The sequence below is a fragment of the Solenopsis invicta genome, chromosome 3, assembly GCF_016802725.1.
Source record: "Solenopsis invicta isolate M01_SB chromosome 3, UNIL_Sinv_3.0, whole genome shotgun sequence".
NCBI lineage: Eukaryota > Metazoa > Arthropoda > Insecta > Hymenoptera > Formicidae > Solenopsis > Solenopsis invicta.
The window spans coordinates 5,300,373-5,325,705 of record NC_052666.1 but is presented as its reverse complement, the minus strand read 5'-3'; the positions used below and the strand labels follow the sequence as shown (position 1 = coordinate 5,325,705).

Sequence of the window (25,333 nt, the reverse complement as noted above, 5' to 3'; positions counted from 1 at the left end):
TTTGCACTCAAAACATGTAGAAAATATATATTATATTTTTGTACATATATTATATTAATATATAACATTTTTCTTATTTGGTTAATGAACATTTTTGGTTAATCATAGCTTTTTATCACAATACATATTGATCCAGTCAAGGATCATTCAAGGATTCCTCACATATAAAATCTTTGGTATATATCGCATATATTCCAAAATCTAAATTTTATATTGGCTGGTGGCTTCCACATTCTTCAATTTAAACAGATCTGTTTTTGTTGCGGAGTCCACCAGCCAATTCTCTATAAAAAGTAAAACTAGTCAATTGTACAATCTCTGATTTTCAATCACAACTTTGTAAAAAGAAAATCAAATTGCGTTCGTAAAAAAAGAAAAAATTTTACTAGCGGTTTAATGAACATAAGATATTTTGAACACCGACAATGTGATTCAAATTTCAGAATTGTATGACAAGTAATATTGATACTTATAATTAACTTATAATATATAACTTATACTATCCCTCACTTTATCATAACGCGTTTATCGGACTTATACCTGTAGTTTAATAATCTCTTCTGAATCATTTTACGAGCATGCTTGTCTAGTGGACATCAAAAGGAGATGTATTCGTGTTCCTCTAGAAGATTTATAGGCTAGTGCGGACTCTATTCCTAAAAGGAACAGTTCCAGCACCCACTGGTCAAAGCTGGATCAAGGACATCGACCAATGCGGACTCTGTCCTCGACAGAGGACAGTTCCAGCATCCACTAGTTCAAACGAGGAGTGCTGGCACTATCTCCTTGTAGAAATATTCCGCACAACAAACAAACAAACAATGCCGATTGTTCAATCATTTCAAAAACAAAAAAAGATCGAAACGCCGTGCGCTCGGAGTGAAAATCGAGTTTCAAATGCATTTCAGTGATACAAGCGGAAACGCGATACGACGCGAGTCAGCTATTCGAATTTCTCTTTAAAATATCAGACATTGTTTATGAATTAAACACGTTGACTACCAATGATAGTCGATGATCGGCTTACTCTCCGAGCCAGTGTTGCTATCAGGGACGCTTTCTCGCGCATGCGAATTATAGCCAACAATAAATTTAGGGCCGTAACATGGCACGTTGTCTCACAGATTATATGATTTTATTTCTTATTGTTATTATTTTATATAATTTTATTTGATTATTTAATCTCATTACAGATAATTTTACACGAAGACTTCGTAAAGATCTTAAAGTGATTTCGGAGATATTGTCCCACGATTATATCAAGTGGTTACCCTCTCGAATACCTTCTTTTTACTAAATGTGATACTTCATTGAGCTTGTATCTGAATGCACATGCGCGAGAAAGCGTCCCTGATAGCAACACTGCTCCGAGCATGGATTGACGCTACCGCACCACTTGGTCTCCTTCAACGGCTCCTTAAGTTTTGTTCTCCTTATCCTTCTCTTTTTCTTCTCTTATCTTACGCTGTTTTGCGAAGCGGATCCATTCAGCTGCGATGTTATCAAATTCGGATTCTGTGAGCGTCATATGGTGCGAAGTAATATGTCCTAAAAACAAAAATAAAAATATGAGCAATATAAATAGATATTACAAAAAATATATTTTTAATGTATAGGATTTACCAACATTTCTTACATACGTCTTATCATTTTTATGAAATGTAAATTGTCCAGCCGGAAATTTTTTCGTACACCCTTCCAAGAGCAGTTTACAGCACACTCGTTGGTAAAAATCTTTTTTAGAATACGATGTATATTATCCCTCGGATTATTTCCTCCGATTTTTAATAAAAATTGTTTCTGTAAAAAATAGAATTCCAAATTTGGCGTATTAATAATAATATATAAAGATTTAAAATAGATAATAGTAACTTCACAATATGAAGTAGTTACAAATCTATCAGTATTGTGGAAAAGTAGCAACAATTAAAAGTTATAATATATTATATATATATATTCTTTAATTAATAAGAAAAATATTGCGTATCTGTATTATGTTTGGATCGCAGAATAACATATAAAATAATAGATAGAATCAACTCATTTTTATCTTTTTATTAATTTATAAAAGAGTCAGAAATGTTTTAGAAAAAAGAAAGCATCACACTTTTGCAGTTGTAATAATATAATAATTGCATCTATAAATTTAGTGGAAGTTTTAATAAAACGCATTTATAAAGTAAAGAAATAAATGTATAAACTTACAAATTGCGTCACTACTTCGTTTGAAGTTTTTAATAAAGAATCAAATTCTTTCATATTATTTATTGTGACCAACGGTAATAATTCCACAATCAAACTGTCATCACTATCCAATGGTTTTAATCCAATGGGTGTAATGCTTTTGATAACATTTTCTAGTTTTATTTGTCGTTGTTTTATGTCCTTGAGAGTTAAATTTGATGCTGCTTGCATTTGTAAGAGTCGCTGTAGGCAGCCTGCAACATCATCAACAATATTCCATTTATATAAAAGTACTTAAAACGAGTGCTACATAAAATATAAATAGTGCAAGAATTATTTACGTTTTATATGAGAAATATCGTCATTCTTCTGCTGTAGAGCTTGTTGAGCACGCAATGGAGACACAAAATCTGAAATATTTCAATAAATTTATTATATCCAGTAATTATATACATTTACAAGTAATTAATCTTTCTTATAAATATATGTCGTACTTATTACGGGTACATCTTGCCAAGTTTCCTTAAATCCTGAAGATTGATTGTCTTGTTCTGAAAATGTATACATCAATATTTTATTTTTAGTTTTTTAATACATATATTGCTTGTAAATAGTAAGAAATAAAAAGTTTTAATTATGCATGTGTACATGAACGCATCCCAGTGAAAACAACGTGGTAAAAATGATGTCAAAGTGACATGAAATTGATGAGGAATATGATGTGAAAATGAGTTATCAAAATGAAGACATGCTTCTGTACCACGTGTCACAATTTCGAATCACGAAACATTTCACCTTTTATTAGCTATCAATAAGTGCCAAATGTCTCAGAAAACTCCGGATCCCAAAAACCTTTAAAAAGATTATATTTATTGCACATATGTATATGTATGACCTAAAAGAATGATAATAAAATAAACTATTACACCTTCTGGTGTCTTTGGTCGCTCAAATCTGTCCCGATGTCGCGAGCATTGATTCTTCCGCTTTTGCAATTCTTCTTTAGACAATTTCAAAGTCTGATAATACTAAAAATCAAATGTCATGAATTACTTTTTTATGAAAATATTTATATTTATTTATTTATATTTATTTTTTGATTTATATTTATAATCATTTATATTTATTTATTTATTCATATCTCATAACTATATTGTTATTAATATTGCATTACTTCTCTGCATTCCCAGCAATCCGAGCCTTTTAATTTTGCTCTATCAGCTTTACATCGCATGTTAAGCTGCTTTGAAACGTCCTTTCTTTTTGACCTTCTGTAAATAACGTTTTTATTAAATATAAAAGCAACTTACATTAACACAATTATTAAATGATTTTACACATTAAACTTTTCCAATATCGTTTTTTTTTCTTGTGGCTTGTTTTCTGTGTCATCCAAATTGAAATTATTTATTTTATTCGTTAATGGTTGATCTTCATTTTGGACTTCAATAAATTTTTTAATTTGAATATCGGTCTTCTTATGCACTTTTATTGGTGAAAGATAACTTATGTTAACTTTATCTTTTAATGTATTAACATTTTCCATTTGCGTAGAAATATGTTTAGGCGAAGGATATAATGAAAAATCTAAACGTTTTACAGGAATTTTCCTCTTCAATTTCAAACACTGTTTGACTTTAGATGCAACACTTCTTTGCATAGGACTGGCTTCTATCACTTCATCTTCATCGGTTTCAGTAGTGTTGTTGACTAGTGTTGTATCACTATTTTTAGCAACAGTTGCATTTGCATTATTCTTGACTGAATGAAATGCAAGTCGAGATCTCTTCCTTAAATATCGTCTACAGTCTAGCATTGATGGACTTTTATTTTCGTCGGTATTTTTGTACAAAGATTCATTTGCATCTGATGCAATTTCCGTATCGGAAGCAAATTCTAATAATGGGCTACTATTGCTTTCTTGTATATTACCGTTATTTAACTGTGATAACGTTTGTTCATCCTTTGTTTTTTTACAAGGTGTATTAACTATAATTTAGAGTAAAAAATTGCTACGAAATCACATATACATATATATAATGATTAAGAGATAAATTAAAATATTTTCAACGTAGATTAGTATTAATGAATTTACACATAAAACGGTTAAATGACGGTTTTGACATCATTTTGAGTACGCTGTTTTCATTGGGATATACGCATCACACACACAAAATGTACGTAATATTGATAATATACCTTGTGACGTTGGAATTTCATCGTTATTATGTTCCTCGTTAGTAGATTCATCGTTATTATAGTCGTCGCTATTATATTCATCGTTATTATGTTCATCGTTATTAGATTCATCGTTATTGTATTCATCGTTATTATAGTCGTCGCTATTATATTCATCGTTATATTCTACATCAGAAGGTTCGCGGTCATCAAACAACAATGGTGACTTATTCCTACAGACAATAGTGTTCGTATTAGCGTTTGTATCCCCTTGTGACATTTTATTACGTTCATGGTTTGATCCTTTATTAAATGATTTCGAGCTCTCAGGATGTGATAGTGGTTTAGCAACACCAGTGTTGTTCGTTTTGAGTCGTTTTGCTACAAAAAATTAAAACATAAATTATATGTATAAATTATATGACACACATGTATATAATTTATTACATATAATTAATGTTATATTGATAACATACCTTGTTGTGACGTTGTAACTTGTCTATATTCGCGGTTTGCTCCTTTTTCAGATAAGCCAAAATTTTCAGGGCACGATGGTGGCCTAGAAGTAACAATGTCGACTTGTTTTTCTGCAAAAATTAATACATTTCATATAACTGCGTTACAAATACAAATAAAAACATAATGAGTACTACTAACAATTTAAATTAATATTTTTAGTTACAATAAGTTATTATTCAGCACAAATGGTATACATATTTAGCTTAGCATAAATGGTATACAAATACACGAATCGCGAAAACGCACATAATGTAGCGACAGCCTAACGAGATCAGGACATTGACAAATACTTGTGCAGTATTTAAAACAAAGACAAAAACATTTATAATGTAAACGTGATATGTAGTAAAGATATATTATTGATACAAATACGTACTTTTTACATACTTTCGAGGTTTGTTTGTTGAGCACTCTTCTGCGTCACTACTGAAACGATTATATGGAACATGTGGCCTTTGTCCTCTTCCTAACCGGTCTTCATCGGTCGTCTGATATTGTGAATCTGCTGCATGTTTTCGTGCTGATCCAAGAGATGCTAAAGAATAAAAGAAAAAGTCTGTATAATGACACACATATAAAATCGAGAGACACAATATGATAAATATAGCGCGAGACAACCTCGTATATCTATACGCGAACCGGCCACTCACGAGTACCTAAGGAACTTATTAATAACGACTGAACCGATCAAGTTCTAAGTATTAGGCTCCACTATACTTACTGCACAATTTTACGACGTTTATTTTATAAGTGGCCCATGTTTTATAATCCGGACTTTCACAGTTTGCAATCATCTGCAGACAGTTTGATGTTCTAGGCGGCCACCAGCACTGCGAGTCATCTTCTTTAAGCCATGTTATTGGTATTTCTGAATATGTTTGGTCTGCGGGGAACTGTACAACCGCATAATTGTAATTCGACATTCTTGCCTTGCGATCTGTAAAAAGGATTATAATATTTACATTAATATACATCCACCCAAAATTAAGGGTTTACTAAACACTTTTACACCGAAATACCAACCTTTTGATAACCTTCAGAATCCAAGATATCAAAATCTGCACGGTATTTAACATAGAAAACGAAAGTTCAAATTAAAGTACAAAATTGTTACGAAGTTATAACATTAAAACATATTACAATAAACTTGTACTGCACCTAATCATTAGTAAGAGGAAGCGGTATTGTAACATAAGAATCAACTTCATCAAGATATTTCACTTTAAAACATTTCATTTGTATTCGTGTTACTGGAATTGTTATAATGTCAAATGTAGTAGTGTTTGATAATAGAAATATGCCAAGCTTTCTCGAATCGCACGGTGCAGTAAAAAACGATTTTGGATTTATAAAACGTTTTACACGGGTACATAACACCCGATTTTGTTGAAATATATCAAAAATAAAAACCACCGAGTTATCATCGAGAAAAGCACAATTGTCACTTTTATTTATTCCAATCTTGAAACATTTAAATTGTAAATAAGAAATGTCCTTATTATCTGATTGATGTTTATAAACTACAATTGGATATTGCATCGTGTGATTGAGCGGCTGGATTGGTACTTGTAATTCTTCAAAGATTCGATTTGATAATTCTTGTAATGGTTTTCCAGATTGATGTAACTTCTTTTTAATTTTTTGCATATGATTTTCAAATTTAAAGCAGCTAAAATTGTCTAAACAACCAAAAGTTTTTACATCGTTGGCAAGATGAACGAGATTATGAACATTGTATGACAAATATTCATTACCATAAATATTTCCATAATTGGAAACAAACCATACTAATAGAGAATTTGCATAAGCATTAAATGATATACATAATTGCGGATCGCTTAATATCCTTATAGCAACACTAAGAGAGACAAAATGATCGTAAAGTATCGGTCGCATTATTGATTTCATAATAACAATTCCAGTATACATTAAGAATTGACGAAACTCTGTAGCTTTCCATCTGTACAGATCATGTAAACTTCTTGGTTTTCTGGCAAATTCAGATGGAATACAGGACTTAATCGCAATTAGATAATTCGAAATTCTGAATTTACACCTTCTGCTGACAATCTAATATTTTTGTTGCCTTTAACCCATAATTGCAGCAATCTTTTCATGACACCTAAACAAACTAAATGCATATAATCCAGTGGAATTTGTAAAACCATAATTAATAATTTTTCTAATATAGAATTACCTATGTGATGTTCAATGTGAATTCGATTTCTAAATGTTTCGTTTGTACGTAAAGTACAATCAATTTCAGGAAAAATGACTCTATTGTTGAAAAAATCGCCTTCTTGTACACATCTAGAACATGAAAAATATCCAGTATGACTTTTGGTATATTTAATAAATGATCTAGCCGGAGCGTCACATACTATTGCATTAATAACAACCGTATATGTTTCATTGCAAACAGTTATACCACGTTGAGAAAGTTCAATAAATTCATTTACAAAATCAGAAAGAAATTCATTAGCATCACTAGGCTTGCGCATACCATGATATACTCCAATTATGAAAGGCACTGTATAAACATCAATTTCCTCAATGGATGCCATAATAGGCCAAAATTGGCTGCCAGAACTCTTGGACATTGGCAAACCGTCTACATTTACATTTAATTTTATTTCTTTTGCTTTCAAAAATTTGTGACATATTTTTATGGATCGCTCCAGAGCAAAATAAAGGCCAAAGTGTATATAGTGACCATTATCTATAACTTTAAAATTTACAGACGCATTTCGTGGGGTTTGAAGTAAAAGTCTAACATCACTAGATAATTCTACATGACCGTGTTTTCTTAGAATGAGAAGTAATTTGTTAGCACTGTTATGTGAAATATTATCTTCTATTATTAATCTGTGTAAATCTGTTCGTAAAGTCGTTTCATCCATACAATCTGTGACATCTTCCAATATCACAGGAGTGTCATTTTGTGATTCAATATGTTCTTCATATTCGCTTTCTACATGAGACTGTGATTCTAATGCATCTAATCCGTTTAGATCTGTCGGCAATGTATCATTTCTATAAGATATACAACCAATATTTACTGCTTCATCTACCGATTCATCTACCGCTTCATCTACTGCTTCAAGTGCTATGTTCCGAATAATTGATTGCAACAAAGGAGGATCTTCATGACAATGTAATTGATAATTTATTAACTGCTCCTTTCGTCTCCTAGATAAATACCGTATATCCTTTGGTATGATGCAGTTGTGGTCACTCATAGATAAAATGCTAAACAAATATTACATTACGTTCAAAAAAAAGAAAAAAACAGTTTAAAATAATTATAATGTTTAAATTCATAATTTTTCAATTTAAGATTAAAGAATCACACAATTACTATCAATTTCATAGTATAATAAAATTATTTAAAAATTACTTTTAACAAGTTATATTGTATAGACAGCATTAATCATACAAAAATTATAAGAATCATATATAATAATACATGTCGCTCGTATTTTCATAAACGTTAGTAACAAGAGAACGGGCCAATAACGAGCAATAAATAAGGTTGTTTAAATTACATCTATTTTCATATTACAAGTAATGATTATAAAAACTATACGAATTTTGACGCAGATATACGATGGATAGGCAAATACAATACAAAGATCTTCGTCACGAACAACGGATACTAGCATGCATTTATGAGATAAGGAAATAATAGTTGCGACAATATCCCATTTGGAAAATTCCGAATTAAGCCATTACTTACAACGGGCGCAGTACTGCACCTGTAATGACTTGCCAGAGTTGGTTGACCCGTACAGGTACGGTACTGGTTACACTTCATTTTCAGTACTGCGCCTCTGTCGAAATACCAGCACTGGTATGCAAGTGTTGACGCAGTCCTGGCGTAATTCTGGCTTAAGACAAATTGAGTTTATGATGGCCAACCCGTATACCATGTAGCAATGCCAAGCGTTGGCAGCGTTCTGGCATTATACGGGCTGAGTTCAAACTGCTGACTATGGCCAACCCGTATACCATGTAGCAATGCCAAGCGTTGGCAGAGTCCTGGCATTATACGGGCTGAGTTCAAAGTGCTAACTATGACCAACCCGTATACCATGTAGCAATGCCAAGCGTTGGCAGAGTCCTGGCATTATACGGGCTGAGTTCAAAGTGCTAACTATGGCCAACCCGTATACCATGTAGCAATGCCAAGCGTCGGCAGAGTACTGGCATTATACAGGCTGAGTTCAAAGTGCTAACTATGGCCAACCCGTATACCATGTAGCAATGCCAAGCGTCGGCAGAGTACTGGCATTATACGGGCTGAGTTCAAAGTGCTGACTATGGCCAACCCGTATACCATGTAGCAATGCCAAGCGTCGGCAGAGTACTGGCATTATACGGGCTGAGTTCAAAGTGCTGACTATGGCCAACCCGTATACATATCATATACTCAGTAAAAAATAAAATGCTAATTCTCAGATAGCCAAGCATGTTTTAACGGGCAAATTAATGCACTGCCATGTATTGTTGTAAACTTGTGAACTTGATATTTGATGAACAAAAGTTTAACACAAGATGTAAAATATTTGATGAATATTGTTAAAGTTTCTAAATTACAGCTTGTTGTCGACAATTTGTTGATATGACAATATTTGTTTATCATTGACGACAATTTTTCGTCAACAAGTTATAATGCAGTAGCACTTTAAATTTAAAGTGCTACCGAGATATTCGAATTCAATAGGCAGGTAATGACGTTTGACTACATTAAAATTTCTCATATGAAATATAAGCAAATTTAATATCTAATAAAATAAAACGAATATATAATTTAAATAAATGAATGTATTAAATATTAATTAAATAAATATATTATTAAAATAAACATATTAAATAAATATCATTTATTACATTAAGTATAAGTTAAATAAACATATTTTATAATATGAAATAAATATATACTAGGTAAAAGATTATTTATGCAAGAACATGCATAAATAATATAGGAAAATATATCTATGTACGCATGTATATAAATATATATAGATATATATAGTCCACATATATATGTTTATATTATTTTCTTTTTTTCGTAAAATTTATGTTTGGTATAAGAAAATTAATAGTAATAATAAGAAGACACAAAATAATTGAAAGAATAATTTTTGTATTGTTTCTTTTGCAAAAAGTTCAGTTCAAAGGAATATATATATATATATATATATATATATATATACAGGGTGTCCCATTTTTAATGATTTAGCCAAATATCTCTAAAACTAAACCCAGTAGACAAAAATGTTTCAGACAAAAGTTATATGATTTCGAGGGGGACATAAGTTTGTGTCATTAATTTGACCTTGAATAGTTGCTTGAAAGTCACGTGAAGGTCACTTTCAATTTTTTTTAATGGAACTGCTTACTTTTTATTACATATTCTTGTAACTTATCTTGAGACCTTTCCAAAACACTACAAGAAAGTTTATTTTCGTTGAGTACTTTTCGAGTTGTGACGCTTGAAATTTATAGTACACCGTAGCTTTCAAGCCTTACCTCGGAAAGTACTCAACGAAAGTAAAAACTTTCTTGTAGTGTTTTAGAAAGATCTCAAAATAAGCTACAAAAATATGTAATAAAAAGTAGTCAATTCCATTTAAAAATTAAAAGTGACTCAAGCAACTATTCAAGGTCAAATTAATGACACCATCTTATGTCCCATTGGCAATAATACTAACTTTTGTCTGAAACATTTTTGTCAGCTGAGTTTAGTTTTAGAAATATTTTACTGGATCATTTAAAATGGGACACCCTATCAATTTAGAGGGTATTTGGAAATCTTGTTAGAGTTAATGATTTATTTTACGTCTGTCGCGTTTTGACTCCAATTAGGTTTTAATTGTGAGGGGACCCTGAAAAGGGCTATATGATTTTTGCCTTCGCGACGGAGCAAGGCTCGACGTCGGTCCCAAAAAGTCGGTTCTTATACTTGCAGAGCCGGGCTCGATGCAAAGAAGACGGGTTACTACCCGAGAGCAAGAGCCTCTTCTTCGAGAGTAACAGTACATTGCCTCGTGGAAGCACTCGCCGGAAATTGGCGAACGCAGGCTAGTTTCTCGAGAGTTGTGGAGCCTCTTATATCCTAATTTTGTCTGCGCTTGACTCCTGAGTTCGGATGCCACGTAGCGGTGGCGCCGCGGAACTAAGCGGGTGCGCGCGCGCGCGTCCGGTGATGGTCGGACGGACACACCGGCGAGTTTGGGCGCCGCATAGCGGTGGCGCCGTAGAGTCATTCTAAGCGCGTGGGCGTATTATAGTGGCGGTCGGACAAATTCGCTACAATATATATATATATATATATATATATATATATATATATATATGTATATACTATGTATATATATTTATATATATATGTGTGTGTGTCTGTGTGTTTACTTTATACTATAATACGTTTATTTATTTAATTTATATTTAATATATAATAAATGATATTTATTTAATATATTTATTTAATTAATATATTTAATACATTTGCTTTCTTAAGTATATTTGTTTTATTTTATAGATATTAAATTTGCTCATATTTCACATGAGAAATATTTTAATGTAGTAAAACGTAGTTACCCGCCTATCGACGGCGAGACTCGCAAAGCGAGACGATTAATCGAGACGGGCCGAAACGCCGAGCGTGAACGTCGTGTGCCGTGACTTTTACCCCCACGTCATTTGACTGTCGCCTGACTATAGACAGAAGTAATTTCTCCCGAGCCATAAACTTTTTCAAAGAAGCTTATCAGGTAAGTAATAATGCTTTTATATTCAATTAATTGCAATAAAGAAAATACTTGTTTTTAGTATTGACTGCTGCAAATAAGATATGATAACTATATATTATGATATATGAACTATATATATGATAAATATATATATATGATAAATATATATATATGATAAATATATACATATTAAAATTTTGTCATATTCTTTATCTTCTTTTAAATAAAATTAATACAATTTAGATTAGAATAACTTGTACGTATGTTGCAGCATTAATTCACCTTTATAATTTATATAGCTATGGGTTTATCACTAATTTATAATAATAAAATTTCAGTTTTAAGATGCAGAAATTTAAGAAAGCTCGAGTACAGAAACAGTCTATCGAAAAGCATTTGGAGACCAATGAGTTATTCAGTGAGGAGGAGGATGACACAAATGAGGAAGATGTTCAAGATGTAGTTGGCAAAGTATTATCGGCTTATCAGGGACAGAGTACAGATGCGGAGAAAGTAATATCGTATCTAGTTAATTTCTTTCAAAGCAGCACTTCTGTTTGCTTGATATGTATATCAACTGTCAAGAAGATAGATCCAGTATGTATAAATAATATGATGTATGATATACTAGAGGAAAGAAGAAGATGATGAAACATCATTTCTTAAAAATAATTTAATAAATATTAATATGACAATTCTTATCAATACCAAATTGTTAGTCTCAGAGTTGTACCAATCACCCTATAAGTTGAAATTCATTGAATATATAAAATAACCGTAATTTACAATTTTTTGAAGAGGGACAAAAAAGAGATAGCATTTGTGAAATAGCAGGGAGTTGTGGAATACTAAGTTTATTATCATTTCTCTATCCTTTCTACATAGATATGGAACTGCGACAAATGCTATGCATTTCTACACATGTCGCGTATCCTATACTGGATCAATGACAGTTTGAGCTACAAACGGGTTAAAGGAATCACACCGATCTGGGCATGGTATGCATTTATCATTAGTGAGAAGCACGCCAAAATCTCTGTTCACCTATAAAAATGTATATATTGCAGTCCAAAATGCCGTATGGAGTACGACCAAGATCAGTTTCCAAGATCATACAAATGCTTCTGTAAAAAGACCGTAAATCCTCTATACAGGGTGTCCGTCCATAAATGTCCGAGCAAATATCTCGTAACTGGTTGAAGTTAGAAGAAAGTTTAATAAGGAAAATTTATATGGTTTTTAGTCGGCTACAAAATGCACGTAAAGAAATTTTTTTTACTCGTCACCTTTTTGAGTTATGAAGGTCAATGTAGGTTTTTTAAATGGGTACCTATAATTTTTTTTGCATGTTTACATAGTAGAGGTAATTTTCAATCAAAATTATATTAGGAAAAAAATTGCTACGACGCATCGTTTACGAGATAATCGGCATGCAAAGTATTAAAGTAATAATTTGGATCGAGTATTGTTGAACAAATTTGGAATATCAAATAGGTTGAGAAAGTAAACATTGTTTTTTCATGAAATATTTATTCACAAATTAATTAAGAAATGGTTCGAAATTGTTACCATCATGATCGATACAGCATTCAACGCGTTTTATGTTTCTTATTGTTAACTGCAGCATTTCTGTTGTAATACTTTCAACAGCTCTAGTGATTTTATGTCGTAAATCTTCTTCATTTTCAGGAATAGTTGCATAAACAATATCCTTAATATACCCCCAACTTCTGTTGTAATACCACATCTCGAGCATATCACACTTTTCCGTAATTGTAAACATTGTTCTCACGCGCTCGTATGAAGTCTGTTATATCGAACAGGATCGCTGACCTTCAACTTTTCAAAATACACGACTGTTTGATTTGTAAATAAAGTATTTGTATAGCACGTAATATGAATTACAGGGTAGTATGAGTCTGTTAGTCAATCGTCTACATACGAGCGCGTGAGAACAATGTTTACAATTACGGAAAAGTGTGATATGCTCGAGATCTGGTATTTAAGTATGCGTAATGAAAATGAAGCACGATTACTTTATCAACAAAAATATCCAGAACGAAGAATACCAAATAATCGTACATTTCGACGAATTGAAGATCAATTGCGTCAAACAGGATCGCTAACAAGACAACGACGTACAATCCAAACAGATGAAGAAAAAGAGACAAGTGTGCTATTAAGTTTTATTGAAAACAGACGTACATCCATAAGAACAGTAGCACGTAATTTAGAATTATCGAAAAGTTACGTACACGCTGTACTAAAAAAATTCAAATTCAAACCGTTTCGTGATAATTTAGTACAAGCTTTACATGAAGGAGATGCAGATCGCCGATTAATGTTCTGCCACTGGCTTCGAGTTAATTATCGCACTGACTTTGATTTTCTTAATAAAATATTATGGTCTGATGAATCTTGTTTTTCCAATTGTGGTATGGAAAATCGACATAACGTGCATACTTGGTCCGATGTGAATCCACATGCGAAAAGAGATAAAGGTTTCCAACGCAGATTTTCGGTTGTACGTATGGTGCGGAATCATCGGAACAAAAATTATTGGACCTTTCTTTTTCCATGGTCATCTTAATGGTGACAAATACTTGGAATTCTTGCAAACAAGAATCACTTTCTCAGATTATTTACGCGATCTTCCATTATCAGTTTTTCGAAATATTATTTTTCAACAAGATGGTGCTCCAGCACACAATACACGTGCTGTAATTAACTTTTTAAATAATAGATTTCCTAATTGTTGGATGGGTTCTAATGGTCCTGTACGATGGCCACCGAGATCTCCGGACTTGACACCTTGCGATTTTTTCCTTTGGGGGTATATTAAGGATATTGTTTATGCAACTATTCCTGAAAATGAAGAAGATTTACGACATAAAATCACTAGAGCTGTTGAAAGTATTACAACAGAAATGCTGCAGTTAACAATAAGAAACATTATAAAACGCGTTGAATGCTGTATCGATCATGATGGTAACAATTTCGAACCATTTCTTAATTAATTTCTTAATAAATATTTCATGAAAAAACAATGTTTACTTTCTCAACCTATTTGATATTCCAAATTTGTTCAACAATACTCGATCCAAATTATTACTTTAATACTTTGCATGCCGATTATCTCGTAAACGATGCGTCGTAGCAATTTTTTTCCTAATATAATTTTGATTGAAAATTACCTCTACTATGTAAATATGCAAAAAAAATTATAGGTACCCATTTAAAAAACCTACATTGACCTTCATAACTCAAAAAGGTGACGAGTAAAAAAAATTTCTTTACGTGCATTTTGTAGCCGACTAAAAACCATGTAAATTTTCCTTATTAAACTTTCTTCTAACTTCAACCAGTTACGAGATATTTGCTCGGACATTTATGGACGGACACCCTGTATACACCCTGGATCATTCCACATTCTTGCGGCGAAACTTGTGGCAAGCTTCTGCAACCGGAGTGCGGTCACAAGTGTGTGCTGCTCTGCCATCCTGGTCCGTGTCCACCCTGCGCCAAGATAGTGTCGGCTAAATGTTACTGCAGCAAACTACCGACACAACCGCGGCGTTGCAACGCCAAAAACTGGAGCTGTGGTATTGCGTGCAACAAAAAATACGAGTCTTGTCTGCACACTTGTAACAACCTATGTCATATTGGAGAATGTCCCCCTTGTGCAGAAGCAGTATTACTGAAATGTCATTGTAAGAGTAACGAGAAGATAGGAAAATGCCACGAAGGCACGTGGATCTGCGAGAAACTTTGCAACAGAAGATTCTCTTGTAACGTACACAGTTGCAAGAGCACTTGTCATTTACCCGGTGACTGCGGCAACTGTCCCCTGGAAAAGAATAGATGTTGCCCCTGTGGAAAGAAACGATATGAAATTTCTTGCAGATGGCAGCAAGTGCCAACGTGTGGCAATACATGTGGCAAATTGTTGGACTGCGGCTCACATTTTTGCAACACGAGATGCCATACCGATCGCTGCGGCCAGTGCCTGGAAGTCGTAACAAAGGTCTGCAGATGTGGTAGTTACAAGAAAGAGATCGCCTGTACGAAAGAGTTCTACTGCAACAAGAAATGCACACAGACACGCTTGTGCGGTATACATTTGTGCAATAAGAAATGCTGTGACTGCATGTTGAAAAACACATCCAATCCCTGCGAGAAAAAATGCGAGAATACACTCAACTGTCGCAAACATAAATGCACCGCGCCTTGCCACAGCGATCTTTGTTACCCATGCACTAGAACGGACATTATACAGTGTCCATGCGGCAGCAGTAAGATAACGGTACCGTGCGGTACCAGGAAGAGGATCAAACCACAGCCGTGTAACAAATCCTGTAAAATTATATTATAAGATTAATTATATTAAGCTTAATTATATTTTCAAAAATCTAAACAGAAAGTTAGATAAATAAGACTTACAATAATATGCTGAGAATTGAATTTAAAAAAAATGTTCATAAATATTATTATTTCCTACAGCATATATTATATATTATTTAACCAATAATAAGACTTATGATAATGTTAAGAATTAAATTTTAAAAAATTTATTAAAAAAATAAAGAATTTTGTATGAATATTGTGTGTGTGTGTGTGTGTGTGTGTGTGTGTGTGTGTGTGTGTGTGTGACACCCGATCGCTAGTTTTTATCACATCGTCGCTCCATTTTCACCGTCTGCTCCGTTTTTCACCGCCTGCTCCGTTTTCGTCGCAAATCTTCGCTTGGCAACAGGCTAAAATATAAATAATGAATATTCGCGTTTCCGATCGTCGATTTCCGCGTTACTCTCGGGCGTAATGAATTGTACTTAGATTACCGACGCGCACGGACATTTCCGCGCGTCTTTATTTAAATATAAGTGTGTGTAGATATTTCGTATCCCGCGGCCGCAAGGCTGTAGTGCGTTCACAGTTATTAAATAAAGTGATTCAAAAAATAAGAAAATTAGGCAGCATTCTCGACCGCGCGACTCTTGCAAATTGTGTGGTGCGTGATACGTGCACAGGGCACATGCCCCAGCGTTCGAGAGCTATCCTCGACCCAAACAGTGATACTTAAATTGAGCTTGAATTTTACTTGGCACTAAGAGAGCTGAATTGTGCCCGGAATTGGAGGAAGAGACAAGTAAGTACTAAAATTTATCATCCGACGTTGGCGCAATACTGGACCGGTTGTTTGCCAGTACGATTATAAAACCCTGATAAAGTATGCGTAAATCCATTACTAGATGTGTGTGTGTGTGTGTGTGTGTGTGTGTGTATGTGTGAGTGCGTGCGCGCGCGCGCGAGAGAGAGAGAGAGAGAGAGAGAGAGAGAGACACCCGATCGCTAGTTTTCATCACATCGTCGCTCCATTTTCACCGTCTGCTCCGTTTTTCACCGCCTGCTCCGTTTTCGTCGCAAATCTTCGCTTGGCAACAGGCTAAAATATAAATAATGAATATTCGCGTTTCCGATCGTCGATTTTCACGTTACTCTAGGGCGTAATGAATTGTAATTAGATTACCAACGCGCACGGACATTTCCGCACGTCTTCATTCAAATATAAGTGGGTGTAGATATTTCGTATCCCGCGGCCGCAAGGCTGTAGTGCGTTCACAGTTATTAAATAAAGTGATTCAAAAAATAAGAAAATTAGGCAGCATTCTCAACCGCGCGACTCTTGCAAATTGTGTGGTGCGTGATACGTGCACAGGGCACATGCCCCAGCGTTCGAGAGCTATCCTCGACCCAAACAGTGATACTTAAATTGAGCTTAAATTTTGCTTGGCACTAAGAGAGCTGAATTGTGCCCGGAATTGGATGAAGAGACAAGTAAGTACTAAAATTTATCATCCGACGTTGGCGCAATACTGGACCGGTTGTTTGTCAGGACGATTATAAAACCCTGATAAAGTATGCGTAAATCCATTACTAGATGTGTGCGTGCGTATGTGTGTGTGAGAGAGAGAGGGGGGGAGCGCAAAGAGAGAAAGAGAGAGAGAGAGAGACGAGAGAGAGAGAGAGAGAGAGAGCGAGAGAGAGAGAGCGAGAGAGAGAGCGGAGAGAGAGAGCGAGAGCGGAGAGAGAGCGAGAGCGGAGAGAGAGAGAGCGGAGAGAGAGAGCGGAGAGAGAGAGCGAGAGAGAGAAAGAGCGGAGAGAGAGAGCGGTGAGAGAGAGCGGAGAGAGAGAGAGAGAGAGAGAGAGAGAGAGAGAGAGAGAGAGAGAGCGAGAGAGAGAAAGAGCGGAGAGAGAGAGCGGTGAGAGAGAACGGAGAGAGAGAGCGAGAGCGGAGAGAGAGAGAGAGCGGAGAGAGAGCGAGAGCGGAGAGAGAGCGAGAGCGGAGAGAGAGCGAGAGCGGAGAGAGAGAGAGCGGAGAGAGAGAGCGGAGAGAGAGAGAGCGAGAGAGAGAAAGAGCGGAGAGAGAGAGCGGTGAGAGAGAACGGAGAGAGAGAGCGAGAGCGGAGAGAGAGAGAGAGCGGAGAGAGAGCGAGAGCGGAGAGAGAGCGAGAGCGGAGAGAGAGAGAGCGGAGAGAGAGCGAGAGCGGAGAGAGAGAGCGGAGAGAGAGAGCGGAGAGAGAGAGCGAGAGCGGAGAGAGAGAACGAGAGCGGAGAGAGAGAGAGCGGAGAGAGAGAGAGAGAGAGAGAGAGAGAGAGAGAGAGAGAGAGAGAGTGAGAGACAGAGCGAGAGAGAGAAAGAGCGGAGAGAGAGAGCGGTGAGAGAGAACGGAGAGAAAGAGCGAGAACGGAGAGAGAGAGAGAGCGGAGAGAGAGCGAGAGCGGAGAGAGAGCGAGAGCGGAGAGAGAGAGAGCGGAGAGAAAGCGAGAGCGGAGAGAGAGAGCGGAGGGAGAGAGAGAGAGCGGAGAGAGAGAGAGCGAGAGAGAGAAAGAGTGGAGAGAAAGAGAGAGAGAGAGAGATAGAGAGAGAGTGAGAGCGTTTATGAATAAATAATGTAACTATATGCAATTTTCTTTAGAAAAATTGTTAACATGAGTACTGCATATTATCGACTAAAAAAACACCGTTACTTGAAACGAACAGCTGAAGAAGTGATATTAAATAATGCGTCAGTTGCTAAGAAGTGCCGATTGAACGAAGTAGATGAAAGTAAAGTAAATCAAGTTATAAATAATAATGATAATATATATGCTGAAAGTAGCTCATCCAGTCTCACTAATAACTCTTTTGAGTTGACTAATAGAGCGTCAGATTTTAGCAAGTCAAATTCTGAACCTTCTTCATCTTCTGAATCTTCTTGTTCTTCTCAGCAATTTCGAACTTCAGAAACCTTATCTCGAATTAATGATGTTAACGTCTCAATTGTGGCAACAGTTTCTTTTTCAAAAAAATTACAAAACTGGTGTGTTAGATTTCGGAATAGTTTAACAGTCGAAGCAATTGAAGCGCTGCTAGTGATTTTACGAACTGAAAATATACCGAATTTGCCCAAATCATCAGCTACCTTAATGCAAACAAAATCAAATCCAAACGTGAAAAGTATGAAAAGTTCTAAGAACACAAATGGTTCTTATATATATTTTGGCATACAAGAAGGATTAAAAGCAATAATCACTGATGAATACACGGAGAGCACTATTCGTTTATTACTTAATATTGATGGACTCCCATTATATCACAATTCAAGTGAACAATTCTGGATTAACTTAGGGCTTGTTCTACATAAACATTACGAGTGCCAACCATTTATTATTGCTGCATATAGCGGAAATTCGAAACCACAAAATGTAAATGAATTTTTACAGGATTTTGTAACAGAAGCAAACTCTTTAGTTCAAAATGTTACAACTATTGGCCAAAGAGTATTCAAGATAGAAATTATTGGATTTTCTTGCGATACACCTGCAAGATCATTTATTAAAAAGTGTAAAGGTCATAATGGCTTTTATGCTTGTGAACGATGTGAAACAAAAGGCACAACCAGAAATAAGAGAAGAGTTTATCCTAGCATGAATTCTAAACAACGGACTGACGATTCCTTCAGAAGACAGCGACAAAAGGAGCACCATTTGGAAGGCAGATCACCCTTGTTGAATATACCAAATTTTGATCCTATCAGATCAGTATTTTTAGATTCCATGCATTTATTTTATTTGGGAAATATGAAATGGATTTTGGAACAATTGCTTGGAATAAAAAAGAAAATCAATCGCAAATGCAAACTTCATCTTCGCGATGTGAAACTATTAAATTCCGATTTAAAAATATTATGTAGATATGTACCTAAAGAGTTCCAAAGAAAAACACTGGACTTAAACGAATTTAAACATTGGAAAGCAACGCAATATCGTTTCTTTTTACATTATTGTGGGGCTCTGGTGCTACATAAAGTCCTACCTAAAAATATGTTTCAACACTTTCTTCTTCTGGTAGTTGCTTGTAGAATTCTTTGTGATCCAGATCTATGCTTAAAACATACCAATTATGCCAGAGAATTGTTAAAAAAATTTTTTGAGCTTCTTCCGTCATTTTACGGTTCCGATTCACAAGTTATAAACAACCATAACTTAATACACATTGCAGATGACGTGGAATTCACGAAATTGTCTTTGTCCGAGATTTCTGCATTTCCTTTTGAAAATAAGCTTGGTAAAATTAAACGAAAAATTCGAGGAAAGAAGAAACCAGTAGCACAGTTAGTTAGAAGAGAATCCGAAGAGAGAGCGTGCCCAATAATGATGATGAATAACGCTATTCACAGAAGAAAAGATGTTATAGTTAATCCCAATATTCCACATGAATATGCAGTTGATCTGGAGAGTATCATTCTACATGGTGTAGAAATAAATACGTCAAAGCCCAACAACATTGTACAATTGGATTCTAATAAAATACTTAAAATTACAAAGATCAAAAGAGAAGGGCAGAATAATTTTGTGCATGGTTTTGAATTTAAAACAGTCACGGATGTCTTCAAATTTCCGTGTAAATCAACAAAAGTAGGAATCATGAAACTCGGCCACTTGTCTCGAAAGGAAAAAATAGTCTCTCTAGAAAATATTCGAAAGAAATGTGTTTTTTTCGAAAATGGTAGAAACACTTTTGCAATCACATTTCTTCATAATTCGTAAGCTTGTTTTATCGGATAAAAATTTGTAAAGATGTGAAAACATCTATTAAATCATTGTAAGCTTTATAATACTACAATTAATTTCAATTTTTCTCTTGTAATTCTTAATCGACATTAGTATGTTATTCTTTGTTACAGTAAAAATATAAATATGAATTATAAAAAAAATACGACTCATGTCGTAATAAAATTTCTTGAAAAGAGTAAAAATGGACAAGCCAGCATCGACCTTGTACCCGTGACGTGGACGTATGTCCAGGAGGGTCAATTGTTTTGTAAATACCCTGATAAATGTGACTACTCCAAAGTAAACAATTGGAGTCAAACATGTTGTGAACCTGGTGCCTCATGGAAAAGTTTCATAATTACTGTTGTAAAAGAAGCTAGTAAGTATTACACATTTAAATAAATAGCGATTCTCTACTAAAGCTTTCTTACAATTTAGAAGATTATGAGCAAGGTATAAGACGGATGAATAAGGCATTAGATAATGCAATAATTGAAAGCATCAATATCGACGAATATAGCAGTTGTGAAGAGGAGGAAAATCCTGTACATCTGCCCGGAAGGGATCTTCAAAAGTCATTACGTCAAATTCCTCCTCTTGAAGGAAATTTTAAGAGCACAAACAAAGGACAACATGAAGAAGGTAAATTTTCTTTGTTATTAATAAATACAGTAAACATTTTCAAATTTATTGTCTTCTTAGTATTATTTAATTTTTTTTAGTACATAATTCTGACACTACAAAATCCGATATTTCCGATAACAATAAAAAATCAGGCGATGATAGTGATACATTGTTATCGACGTCGTCACTAAAAGCTAAAAAGACGTTCAAAAAACATAACAGTAAGTTAAAAGGGTTGGCAATAAATAAAAAATTTGAAAAATTTAAATTTCGAAATTGTAATGTTAGTAATGTTAGTTTTTAGTAATGTCATTTATGTTTTTTTTCTCTTTACAAAAAAGTATGTGTGTGTGTGTGTGTGTGTGTGTGTGTGTGTGTGTGTGTGTGTGTGTGTGTGTGTGTGTGTGTGTGTGTACACATATATTATTATAATTTTAATATAAGAAATACAATAATACCGATTTTAGGGCACGATTCACAGGATACAGAAAGTTCTGAAAGTTCTGAAAGTTCATATTCAGAAAGTTCTATTCAGTCAAAAGTAAATAAAGATCCAAAGCAAAAAAAAATTAAAAAATTTAACGTTTCAAAAAATGTGACAATTTCAAATAAAAGGAAGACAAATGAAGGTAAAAAATTATTTTTTATTAAACTATTGTAATTTCTTATTTTAAGTTTAAAAAATGTTGATTTTTTATATTTTTTTACTTTCAGACCAAACGTCAAAGAAAAAAACTAAGCTTTGCCCAACTTGCAATCGTACAGGTATATGTTAAAAAATGTCTAACTTAAAAATATTTCTATTAAATATTATAATGAATTACTTTTAAATTAAATTTTAAATAAAATAAAAAATATGATTTAAAAGAAGTATAATAAGTTTTAACATTAATATTTTATATTCTTTATTCTTTTCAGCACCAGAATTTCAATTAAAACCTTTTTTGGAATCCATGAAACGCAGCATTGAATATAGAATCCGCGAAGAGGCTGAGAAAATTAGAGAAGCTATTGCTGCTAGTAGCAACAGTGGGCATATAGAAAATATCATTAAAGAAGGAAGAATTGGTGACTTACCCAAAAACGACTTAAACAGTTTTTTGCAATTCGAAGATGACTTGAAAAATGATGAGGACTTAGTCAAGAAAGTTGTAAGAATCTCACAATCTTCCTTATCCTAATTTAATTTTATTTCTATTGTATTTAATTTATTACCTATATTTATTTTTTCTCTTTTTGCAGAAATGTTTTATAGTCCTGAACATAAAAAATTCAATGAAACTGTCAGAGAATCTTAGTGCGATTATTCCACGCATAATAACAAAAAACGTACAGCTTTTGTATTCTGCGTTTGGACGGGAAACAAATGGACTTAAAAAATTAAATTTTTCAAAAACAGAAACTTACAAATATCTGCGAGGTATAGTATTCTTTCTTGCACCACTAATATTTTAAATATATTTTTTAGTTATTTTATAAAGGTTAATGTATTCTATTATATTTCAGAAGTCCTTCTTACGAAGTGTCCGGACCTGCAAATGAAAGAGCTTAACTCCCAACTCAGCCGATGGTTTTCGGGTGCAAAAGACAGAGAAGGCGGAAAAAGAGACAGAAGTGCTGTGAAACATTAAACATTTTTGGGTAATTGTGCACTATAGGGGACCCAGCTCCAATCATGTTGACCATGACATATGTTATATGTTGTTCAATATTCTTGCCTCTATAACATATGTCAAGGTCAACATAATTGGAGGTGGGTCCCCTATAGTGCACAATTAGCGAATTAATATACATATACGTGTACGCAGCTTCTTCGCTGTGTCCGAAAGCGTTCTGCCGATTCTCTTTGCGATTACATTGGGATCGTATGCTTGTTGCGCCGCGGGCCGTTCGTAAGTCAAAGGGGGTAAATCAGTGGCGCCGTGCGTTCAAGAATGTTGCGCGAACGTTTCGCGGAGGCGGTATCCTAATAATTATATACTTTAAACCAAACTTGATTAATAAGTCTGTAGCCAAAAATTAATAAAGATGTAATAAAGATGTAATTAATAAAGATGTAATTAATTGTGACCTTTCGCAATATTGCTACTTAAAATAAAGATAAAAAGAAATTAACCGGAGAATTAAATATGAATAAAAAAAAAAAACGAGATAGAGGTACATGTAAAGAATAGTTCTACCTAGAAGTATCTAAAAATTTAGATACCTTTAGGTAGAACTGTTCTTTACCTGTACCTATATACAGATTTAAAAATAATTTTGGTACACCATCAAAATAATGTAGGGCACTCAAATTGATTGCTAGAACGTCAAAACTTTTTGCAACATTGCTCACGGTACTTGATCGTTTTTCGCAATTATTATAATGATTTAACAAAATTATTTTTAAATAATTACTTCCAGCCAATACTGGGCTAGTACTTCTTGCCAATACTGATTTGTCAGTACTGATCCATTACTAGCAAACCAGTACTGAATACCGTTATCATGCCAAATTTACCAGTATCGCGCCCGTAATTGAGTTAGTACTGCGCCTACACTTTCAGTCAATACTGGGCCAGTACTGGTTTGCCAATACTGGTTTGTCAGTACTGACCCATTACTGGCAAACCAGTACTGAATACCGTTATCATGCCAAATTTACGCCAGTATCGCGCCCGTAATTGAGTCAGTACTGCGCCTAAACTTTCAGTCAATACTGGGCCAGTACTGGTTTGCCAATACTGGTTTGTCAGTACTGACCCATTACTGGCAAACCAGTACAGAACATCGTTATCATCTCAGACATATGCCAGTACTGGTGCCAATACTGACTGCCGGTACCGCGCCCGTAACAGCCAGTACTGAGGCAGTACTGCGCCCGTTGTCGATTTCTTATTGGGATTATAAAAACGCTTTTTCGACTCGATGTGAAACTTTCACTCCGTAGTTAATTTATGTATTTATAATTAGAGCGGCAGAAGAAGGCCTATAGTGAAGCAGAAACTAGTTCCGCGTTACTTATTTACTTGTAATATGAAAATAGATGTAATTTGAACAACCTTATTTATTGCTCGTTATTGGCCCGTTCTCTTGTTACTAACGTTTATAAGAATCATATTTCATATTATTTTTAAGCACTTTTTACTGTTTATACATGTATAAATTTTATATTTATACATGTATAAATAATAAAAAATGCTTAAAAATAATATGAAATATGATTCTTATAATTTTTATAATATATACATATAATTTATGTAAAGCTTCTTTTATGTGTGCATATATACACACATAAAAGAAGCTTTACATAAGTTATATATATAATTATACATATATAAATAATTTAAAATGTTTAAAAATATTATTATCACCAAATTATATATGCAATAATGTGCACAACGTGTTCTAACCTATAATAACGAATACATACCTTTAAGTTATCTAGCTCTCGTACGAGAGCGAATCAAAGCCACGTCCTCGACTCTCTTGCCAGCGTCGCGTCCTTTCACGAGCGACGGGACGTTGCGCGCACGAGACACCCGCGAACGTGATACACACGATCTTGCACGAACGGACGCGGTCTTCTAAACGTCGCGATCACGTCGCACGATCGTAACACGATGGCACTAGCGAGAGCTGCGGAAGCAGAAAGAGATTTAGGGCTGGTCTACAATCAGTCGGAGGATATTTTCCGTTTCAGGCATGATGCCCATAATGCACCGTTTATCCTTGTTTATTAACACTCGATGAATAACAAGGATAAACGATGCATTATGCGCATCGTGCGTGAAACGGAAAGTACCTCTGTATTATAAATATGTGCACAACGTGTTCTAACCTATAATAGCGAATACATACCTTTAAGTTATCTAGCTCTCGTACGAGAGCGAATCAAAGCCACGTCCTCGACTCTCTTGCCGGCGTCGCGTCCTTTCACGAGCGACGGGACGTTGCGCGCACGAGACACCCGCGAACACGGTTCACGATCACGATCT

The 25,333-nt window shown here is 34.5% G+C and overlaps 3 protein-coding genes across 6 annotated transcripts; 1 reads left to right on the top strand and 2 right to left on the bottom strand.

The window, feature by feature from the left end:
- Window positions 1–1,377: 1,377 nt before the first annotated feature.
- LOC105207118 (uncharacterized protein DDB_G0283697-like) lies at window positions 1,378–24,910 on the bottom strand. Of its 4 annotated transcripts, none has more exons than XM_039446620.1 (11): window positions 24,769–24,910; window positions 5,905–5,939; window positions 5,603–5,818; window positions 5,258–5,416; window positions 4,839–4,949; window positions 4,384–4,743; window positions 2,679–2,735; window positions 2,526–2,594; window positions 2,206–2,438; window positions 1,641–1,800; window positions 1,379–1,548 (listed from the first exon to the last, which is right to left on the bottom strand). In XM_039446620.1, exons 3-11 carry the CDS (start codon window positions 5,802–5,804, stop codon window positions 1,418–1,420), a joined length of 1,482 nt encoding a protein of 493 aa, XP_039302554.1. In that variant the 5' UTR covers window positions 5,805–5,818; window positions 5,905–5,939; window positions 24,769–24,910; the 3' UTR covers window positions 1,379–1,417. The 4 variants fall into 4 exon arrangements, with proteins under 4 accessions (XP_039302557.1, XP_039302554.1, XP_039302556.1 ...); XM_039446622.1 differs by having other exon boundaries at window positions 1,451–1,548; window positions 1,628–1,800; XM_039446621.1 differs by having other exon boundaries at window positions 1,451–1,548; window positions 1,637–1,800.
- On the bottom strand, window positions 2,980–4,347 carry LOC120357085. Its single transcript, XM_039446624.1, has 4 exons — window positions 3,522–4,347; window positions 3,359–3,455; window positions 3,113–3,212; window positions 2,980–3,036 (listed from the first exon to the last, which is right to left on the bottom strand). Exons 1-4 carry the CDS (start codon window positions 3,998–4,000, stop codon window positions 2,993–2,995), a joined length of 720 nt encoding a protein of 239 aa, XP_039302558.1. The 5' UTR covers window positions 4,001–4,347; the 3' UTR covers window positions 2,980–2,992.
- Window positions 11,348–16,008, top strand: LOC120357289 (NF-X1-type zinc finger protein NFXL1-like). The gene is made up of 5 exons (XM_039447449.1): window positions 11,348–11,657; window positions 11,975–12,233; window positions 12,522–12,634; window positions 12,704–12,780; window positions 15,038–16,008. The coding sequence occupies exons 2-5, from the start codon at window positions 11,982–11,984 to the stop codon at window positions 16,006–16,008; spliced, it is 1,413 nt and encodes a 470-aa protein (XP_039303383.1). The 5' UTR covers window positions 11,348–11,657; window positions 11,975–11,981.
- Window positions 24,911–25,333: the final 423 nt, after the last annotated feature.